This window comes from Glycine max, chromosome 18 (genome assembly GCF_000004515.6).
Source record: "Glycine max cultivar Williams 82 chromosome 18, Glycine_max_v4.0, whole genome shotgun sequence".
NCBI classification, from domain to species: Eukaryota; Viridiplantae; Streptophyta; class Magnoliopsida; order Fabales; family Fabaceae; genus Glycine; species Glycine max.
Window position 1 is genome coordinate 44,337,227 of NC_038254.2, and position 9,353 is coordinate 44,346,579.

Genomic DNA, 9,353 nt, shown 5'->3' on the forward strand with positions numbered 1-9,353 from the left:
ACTATTTTTCGTAATAAAGCTTGGGTCATGGCTCCAAAATCAACTTTTGGAATAATGCTTGGTGCATGGCGGCTCCTATTGTTGAATCTCTTGGGATCCCTTTGCGCATTCGCAGCCTTCTCTCATCTTCAGTCATGGACTTTAGAACTTTGAACCAATGGAACATCCCTCAGTTGTTGTTACCTCTGCAAATGTTCTAATGAATCTTCATCTCATCTTTTTCATTCTTGTACGTTTGCAGGAAAGTTTTGGTCCTGGCTTTAATCTATTGTGAATATGCCTTTTATTTTGGATTTTCCCTTGTCTGTGATCCAGTCCTTGGGTACATCCTGAAGCATCCAAGCCAAGGATGTTATTCTTTCCCTTGTTGTTCATACTTTCTGGGCAATCTGGTTTTGTAGAAATCAACATATATTTAAGGGGATTAATGTCTCCTTTGAGAGCACCTGCCATTTTATTTCTTCTGTTGTTTTTTTTGTCTAGCACTAGATTTGAAGGTTGTATGACTAACTCAATGAGGGAGTTCTCTATTCTGAATTTTTTTGGTATTGATGTTCAACTTCCCGAGGCACAATTGATTAAGAAAGTCTCTTGGTATCCACGGTGTGTTGGTACTATTAAATGTAACACGGACGGATCTGCGAAAGGCTCTCATGGGCACGTTGCTGCTGGAGGTATTTTTCGGGATCATGCTGAAGGTTTTTTGGGTTGTTTCTCCTCCTATATAGGGGTTCAAACAGCTTTTTTTGCCGAGGTTTGTTGGCTTCAATTCCATTGTTTTTCTTTGCTTTAATTTATTGCATGTTTTGAGAATATTAGTTGTTTTATATTATGGGCCTAGCTGATCACAATGATTATGAAACTAAAATGGGAAAATATTTAGTGTAAAACTTATAGGAGAGTGTAAAAAAAAAAAACAATTTTTTATTTTTCAATAAAAATATTTTTACTTTTAAGTTCTTTAAAACTGCACTTACTAATGCCTAAACTACACTTATTAACATTTGTCTTATACTATTGACTTAATTACTTAATTATAAGATCAAAATCGAGTTTGCATTCACTTTATATATTTTTTTTCTTACACTTTAATGTAGAATCTTCCTCACTTGATGGAGACGACGGGAAAATATATTGATTCCATATATATAAGAACGCTAGGCCCAAATGGAGAATTTAATATTTTATATTAAAATTTTATTATCTTATCAAAGCATCTACGTCAACTACATATATTAATTTATTATAGTTATAATATGATCAAAGCATCTACATCAACTACAGTTACTACATCCCATGTTGGGAATTTCCCAAAGGACTTCTCTCCTTTTTCTTATTTTGGTTTTTTTTTTTTTTCATCAATGATCTAAGCAGTCACAGATGTCTCCACAGAATGCTTGCCAGGATAAGCAACTTCTGATTTTATGTCACCCTCCCATAGTTCTGGTACTGCCTCCCTAAGGTTGTGGATGCTTTCTAATGCATAATCTGCTCCTTTAATTCTCTGAGATTTTCCAACCTGATAGTAGTAATCAACAATTAGAGGCTCATATTAGTTTGGCACACAATAAGGATTGCCTTGTGGGGGAAACTATCCCCCCAAAATTTTGTTTTTATTCGTAGTATTACATGTATTATGTGCATATTGTGTTTTACTTAGAAATTATTACAGGCTAAAAAAAATGATAATCTGTAAGACACTTTTTTCAACACATTTTCTTTGTTACAAACTAAAATTTATTGAGATTCACAAATTTTGGTATATCTCAGTCATCATTTAACGAGTTTTTATCTTAATTTTATAATTTTTAATAAATTTCAACTAATAATGAAATGTGTTAGAAATAATGTATTAAAAAGTGTTTTTAGCATCTTTCTTAGCTTATTGCAATTATTTTATACATAATACATAGTGTAGTATTATTAATTTTTTCCCATAAATTAAAAAACTTAAGTAAATGTCACGTAAAATTTAGTTGGAACAATAGATATGATATGGAATTATCTAATAATTCCCATTCTACCCCCACACAATTATATGTATGTGATGTCGCACAGCTTAAAATTCTTGGATTCCTCATTATTAGTTTGGCAGTGTTCCTACTACTGAACAAAATTACCAATGACTTACCAGCACAGTGTGAAGACCCACACGTTTTCCAGCTTGTATGTTGCGGACACTATCCTCAAAGAACAACTGAAAGTGACATATAGGAACAAAGAAAAATATGAGAAAAACATGAGGCAACAAAATCAAGAATGTAAGTGAAATAGGGTGATTTTTCTTACAGTTCTCTGTGGATTAAGGTTGGCTATCTTGAGAGCCAACTCAATGGCATTTTCTGATGGTTTGCAAATAATTGGTGTCTTTGGCAAAACTGTGTTGGGATTGGGCTTAGCAAAATGGCTAATGAGGTCAAAGATTTGAAAGCTATTAACATCTTTTTTTGGTGCTGGAATTGTTGTGCCTGAACCCCCCACAAACTCAATGTCGTCTTCATCATCAGAGACAGAACTTTTGTGGATGGGATTAAGGGTCTCAAAGCATATGATTCCTTCAAAGCAGTCTTCTAATCCAAGCTTGCTTAGTGCCTTAACAGCATGGACTTTGTCTGAGTTTGTGAAAATCTAAAAGTAAAAGACAAAAAAGAGGTCTCATTGGATTGTTTTCAAATTTTCTTTGTAGAATATTGTGCAATTCTATTGATTTTAAACAACTTACCAGTTTCCTATAGGGCAGGCTCAGCAAAAGGTTCCTCAGAACTGGGTCTGGTTTCAAATTCTCATAAGGTAATCTCCCATGAACATAACTGTAATAGCCAAAGTTCAAAAATCAATTTCATCACTACTAACAAATGGAGATAAAAGCAATAAGAAAAAAAAGGCATGTACCTGTGATATTCATCATATTCAAAGTCATATCCAATTGCCTGAATTGACAATGAAACAAAACAATCATAAATCATCAGAGATTTCTGAATTCAACAATGAATTCCCATTTTGAGCAAGGAAATGAAAAGATAAAAGATGAAATAGTACCCTTAAACCAGCCATAGTTGTTCCATAGTTCTTGTAGAGGAGGTTGGACAAGTCATCAATTTTGCTTTTGTCTATGCCAAGCTTTTCCACCATATAGTCTAGATCAATTGAACCACTCGTGTCAGCACCACCAACAAAAGAGTAAAACACTAAACACATTACCAAGAACATTATTGGCAAAGAGACACTCACCTTTAATATTTTGGCCACATGCTTTTGCAAGACCAGTGCTTAGTGGATACAAAGTATCATCTAAATCTGAAACACAAACATAAGAGTTAATGAGTTATAATCATAATCAAACCCCAAATGAAGCTTCAGATTTTGCAATTAACCAATGACCATGTCTCACTGAAAGACTCACCAAAAAGAAGGCAATCATATTTTGGTCTCTGGTTCATGTACTCCATTTCAGGCAGAAAACCTTAACAGACACAACCAAAGGAAGTCAGCAATATGTTGCATGACCACATGAACCAATCAATATTTATATGGGAATTCATTGTGATTCTCAACCAACAAATGTAAATGGTTTTCCATTTTTCTAATTTAAAAAATTGGTCGTGTTAACTCGGATTAGCACTGAAAGAAGCTAAAGCATCATAAAGAAAGACAATCAAAGTGGTGATCAAATCCATCGGAGATAAAGCTTTGCTCAGATTCTGAGTGGACAATCCACAAACAAGTAAATAGATTTAAAAAATGGCTCAGCAGTACCCCTTTGGGGGCACAGAATTTATTGAAACATGAAAGGGTTCAAATCAAAAGCTTCAATTATTATAATTATAAACTAAGGAAAAAAATGGACTCCCAAGAAAGGAGAGCAATCATGTAATGGCTCAAAGCCAAAAACCCATTATTATAATCCTTTGAACAGAGTTTATGAAACAGAAAATTCCTTTCCAAAGTGCATAAACTTTTGGAGTCACACAATCACTCATTTATCAAACTTTCTGGATTCAACGGAATATACAAACCAAACCACAAGACTTAATAACAACACATATATTTTAAGCCTCGGAATAAAAGGAAAAAAAGTGGACACGTGTCTATATATTATTATCACCAAATATATGGGGGGGTGTTCTAAAAAAACAGAGGTACGGTTCTCAATTCTGAACATTTGTTCATTGCTTAATGAATTTTCAGAATTCAAAAAGCAAAATCTTATACATGCACTCATGGTAAAGATGGGTGTTTTGCAGAATCATTAAGAAGCCATGGTTTTTGAAGGGTTATGGGCAATGAGTGAAGAATGAAACAGAAAACTTTAATGTTCTAAGAAAATATGTATAAGAACAATTGAAGGTATTGGCTTACCAGAACAATGAAAGGGTGTGGGAAAGGGTGTGGATTAAGAAGCAAAAACTTAGAGGGCAATATTGTAGTACAATGGTATTGAAAGATGGAAGGAGGAGGGGGAGGAAAAAGCTAAGGCAATGATGAATATTTATAGAAGGACAAGTGCAAGGCACCATTGGCTTATGGCTAAAATATTATATTAATTTATTATCCAACTAGAGAAAACTCAGTGAATTGCAGGTGTATTTATAAATAAGTGCTATTTTTTTAAGTAGCTAGTATATTATTTATATATTTTATATTCTAATGTATAATCTGGTTATATATAAAATAATATTAATTTAAATGTTTCATTAATTTATGTTTTTAAATTAAACTAAACTAGACATATACTATTACTAATAAAAATATTTATAAATTATTTCAGAATAATTTTTCTGTTCTGATAATTTATTTTCTATTCCTATCATCTCACTCAAATGTGAATACCTTATTACAATAAACTTCTCGTGGCTGGTAAGTGTGAAGCATTTAAGTATAAGTTGAAGTGTAGATAAATTCTTCCATAAATATTTGTAAGATAAGAAAATAAAATAATTAAATTTATTTCATAAGTTTAAATTAATTTATTCATGTTAGTTTTTTTTAAAAAATAAAATAAAACGTATTCTATAAAAAAAATAAGTGTATAAGTTTATTTTAGTTTATAAAAAGAAGTTCAATTCATTTAACTTGTTAATTTTTTTTCTCCTATAAATATAAGAAAACTATTTTTGTTTTTAACTTTCAATATTTGATTTTTTTTATGAATTTCGAATAACTTTAATAAAGTCAGATAAACTCATTCAAGGAATTAAAATTTTGTTAACGTCTATTTTTATTTTAAATTTTTGTAGCTCTTGACCTTATTTTAAAATATTTAGTCTATAACTTCTTTTGATTATGATGGAATTCAAGGTGAAACCAAAAGGGGTGAAAATGTATATGCATTGCTGGATCACTTTTGAATATTCTTTTAAAATTAGTTATACTCAAATATGAGAGGTCATTATAAATACACGCTGCAAAGTGATTAGATCAGCCTGTTTGTTTGTTTTTTTTTCTTTTGTTACTGTTGTTTTGTAAATGACACATTTGTAACATTTGTGCTGAAAATGTCGTTTTATATGCAAACTAAGTGACTTTTATCTTTAATTATTTCAATATAAATTCTTTCAGTATTTTGTAAATTATTTTTCTCAAGATTTAAAACGACTAATAATACATCACATCATTTATGTATCAAAAAAATGCATCATATCATTTAAAGGTTGACATAAAATCTTGGTGCACCAAAAAGTTTTTTATTAAAATTTGACATTTTTATAACTGTGATAAAAGATTTTTAAACTTTGTTAATATTTTTTTAATTGAATGTATAAAATTCTTAAAAACTCTGTTTCTATGGCTAAAGAAACAAAATGAAAAAGTGGAGAAAAAAATAAAAAGAAATCGAAAATATCTCTTCTCAATTTTTTTAATTTTATATTTTAACATTTTTGTTCTTTGATTATTTTGTTTTTCTTCTTCTACATTTAATATGTACATACCAATGTACACACTGGTCTTCCATTATTTTGCTTTTCCTCTTCTACATATAATATGTACATACCTCCATATACGCACGTGCTCATATAAAGAAATCAACCTCTCCTATTATTAAAGCTTTAATGTACCTTTTTTAATTTTCTACAACCGTTAATTAATCAAATATTAAATGGACAGTGAGTGAGAAAGGTATCTTGAATGACACCTGAAATATTCAATAAGAATAATTTAGTGACAACATTGCTAAGTTTATAAGATATGTTGAGTCGAAAAGTTTTAAGTAAAACTAAATTTTAAATCGAAATCAATCTCATAATCGACACAAACAAGTGAAACTTGTAGAAATATTTCAAATTCTCAAGTGAAAGATCTTAATTGCAGTGATTAATGTACAATTGCATTATAAATTTCTCTAAATATAAATAATTGTAATCTGAATTTTTTAATTTATTGTTTTAAAAATTAAGAAATATTAATTATTTTAATTTTGAACTAGTTATCTTTACCGCTATTAAGTGAAATACATTATATAATGAAGAAAAAAAATATTATAATAAGATTAAGAATATTTTAAATATTGTACCAAATCTTAATTAACATTTGTTTTTAAATAAATAAAGTATTTAAAAGTGTCAGTTGTATTTATTCTATTTTCAAAAGTCACATAATAAGAAAAAAATTATATATATATATATATGTATATGTATATATAAATTCCATGAGTTTCCATTATTTTATGTTCATTAACTTCCTATAACTGCAATAAAAAACAAATATCAGATGCATAAATTAAACCAACTCCTTTAAATGTTTTCACCTTTTGCTTGGCTGATATGAAGCACGTACACGCAATAAAGCATGGAAAAAGATGCTTATTGATTATATCTTGCATCATATTAACTTTTGTCCACAAATTTTCTTAGCTTTGGTGGTACCGCCATAACACATGATCAATATCACACTCACACCTCTTCAATTTTTTTCATTATTGGGGCACTGCTCCCTCTTATGGAAGTAACTTCTTTGCCTAAAGGAATTGGAAGTCACCTATCTGACAAGGGAGAATAACAATCTTACAATAATAATAACAATCTTAACCAAAATCATGTATCATTTACAATCATATGATAACAAAAATGGCATATATTCACCATTTTGCGTATTGGACTCTTTTTTTACCTAATTACATATCTTCCTAGAGCTTGAGGGTAATGAGTGCTGACAATAGGACAAAGCCAAAGTTGTATACAGCTCAATTTTAATATCAATAAAATATTAATATACCCTTAAAAATTTGGGGTGATAAATCTTTTTTTTTTAGTATGGTAATTTACAAAGTATTCATCGGTTTACGATGATGATTAATCTCTTCAAAAAATTTAATTGATTATATTTAGTAAAATTCTTTCTTTTTAATCATGTTATTTTTTCATTTATAAAGTTTGAATTTAAGTTAAAACCGTGAATTTAAATCAACCTTGAAAAATATAACTAAATTTTAAATTTTTAATACTTTTTTTTCTTAATATAGATTAAGATTAGCGAAGATATTTTGGGGCATTTTGGTTAAAAGGGAAACATTGTACAAGTTATATGACCATTAATCTGGATTCTTCTGGATGCTTGATGCACGTAAGTTACTTTAAAATATTAACAAGCAGCTTACAGCTAATAGAAGAACTATTTTTAGTGTCCTTTATACTAAGGACAAAAGTTACGGTTCGAGTTCTGATTAACGAAGAAGATCATATCCTCTGTATTTTTCTCATGCACATGATGATGTACTAGAAGGAACCGAATAATTCACCAGATTTGTCTATTTTTATATCCAGACTTTGTAGCCACATGTAGATATTTAAATATGTGTTTGGTCGGTAAATGTTTTAATTTTGCTTTAAAAAAGGTAAATGTTTTTAATTTTGCTTTAGAAAAAGGTAAATGTTTTTAATTTTTTTAACTCATAAATACATAGTGATGATCGTGATTCATGTGTCTAAATATGTGATTTTAACTCTTTATCTTTCTCTGTGAATCACACCACCGCAAACTTCGGTATCTTGTTTATAACATTCACAATTGTAATTAAAAGTTTATTTATTTTTATAGAAATTGCAGCTGTTAAATAATATATATCTGTGTTCCTTCCCTTATCTGTAAGAAAATTTAGTCTCATTGTTTGCCGGCTTTATATTTCATCTTTGTCTCTTTTATAATTCAGATTTATTTTTTTGTTGAATATAGGTAAATCTTTTCATCTTCATTGTTAACAATAAATACTGGAATATTCAATAGGTTACATATTTATGCTTTGAACTCAAAGTTATAATTTAAACTAAAATATCTTAATTTTAGCTAATATTCGTACTGGATGTAATTAAAAGTTTAATTTTATAATTGAATATTACTCATTTGCTAGAGAAAAAAAATGTCCCTTGAGGTACATTGTTAATACATGAACTCTCTCACATGATTTGCTTTAATTATGATAGTATATGTTGCTCATATCATCTCATGCTTGGTCATATAAACAATATCTTGATGATTTATTAGATATAACTCAGTAACTTTGATACCTTATCTCTTCAACTACTCTTCTAGTTTCCTCCCCTAGTCTCTTCCCCTTCGGTTCTTCTATAACTATCACCTAACTAGGTCAAGGATGAAAGACCTCACCTAGTAAATGAAAATGAAAATGTCCAATTTCTATAGAGGGGAACTACAATCATATAAGAATCATTATTAGAAAAATATTTTTCTACGACGTTGATTTAATGTCGGTTGATGAAAAATCGTCTTAGAAAGAAATGTGGTAATATTTTTGTAAATAAATATAACTATTCTATGATGGTTTTGCGAAAATCGTCTTAGAAAAGTTGTCATTCTAAGACGATCTTCACAAAACCGTCTTAGAAAGATGTCGTTTTAAGATGATTTTCAGCTATTTTTAATGTCTCCCTTTCCTTTCTCACGTCTCTCTGTATTCTCACTCTCCCACTCACTCTCTGTACTCAAGGTCAACCTCTCGCAACAAGTACAGAGAAAAGTCCTCCAGAAGGCGCACTTTCACTGAGGTGTGAAAGTCGCTCGTCTTAGAAGGATGTCATTCTAAGACGGTTTTACAAAAGCGTCTTAGAAGATTTTCGACTGCTTTTAATGTCTCCCTCTCCTCTCTCACACCTCTCTATATTCTCACTCTTTGTACTTAAGGCCAACCTCTTGGAAAAAGTACAAAGAAGAGCCCTCCAAAAGGCTCACATTCACCGAGGTGCAAAAGTCGCTCGTGGGCAACGTCACATTCCTTCACAGGGTCTTCCTCTTCTTGGAGTATTGGGGCTTGATCAACTACGGCACCACCCCACCTTCTTCTAGTTCGAACGCAAAGGATGTGGAGGAGGAGCATTGCAAGGTTTGCTTCGAAGAAGGCA

The 9,353-nt window shown here is 30.4% G+C and overlaps 1 protein-coding gene across 1 annotated transcript; it reads right to left on the reverse strand.

Moving 5' to 3' along the window:
- Positions 1-1,182: 1,182 nt before the first annotated feature.
- On the reverse strand, positions 1,183-4,508 carry LOC100777400 (uncharacterized). The gene is made up of 9 exons (XM_014771266.3): positions 4,360-4,508; positions 3,404-3,463; positions 3,232-3,297; positions 3,040-3,137; positions 2,893-2,930; positions 2,723-2,810; positions 2,290-2,628; positions 2,132-2,197; positions 1,183-1,519 (listed from the first exon to the last, which is right to left on the reverse strand). Exons 2-9 carry the CDS (start codon positions 3,447-3,449, stop codon positions 1,367-1,369), a joined length of 894 nt encoding a protein of 297 aa, XP_014626752.1. The 5' UTR covers positions 3,450-3,463; positions 4,360-4,508; the 3' UTR covers positions 1,183-1,366.
- Between the last annotated feature and the right edge of the window lie 4,845 nt (positions 4,509-9,353).

Excerpts from the sequence above, each read along its gene's own strand:
- LOC100777400 (XM_014771266.3), bottom strand. The coding sequence starts at position 3,449 with ATGGAGTACATGAACCAGAGACCAAAATATGATTGCCTTCTTTTTG. Across the intron at positions 2,931-3,039 it reads CAACTATGGCTGGTTTAAGG|GCAATTGGATATGACTTTGA; the intron begins GTACTATTTCAT and ends TTGTCAATTCAG. Across the intron at positions 1,520-2,131 it reads TGGGTCTTCACACTGTGCTG|GTTGGAAAATCTCAGAGAAT; the intron begins GTAAGTCATTGG and ends TACTACTATCAG.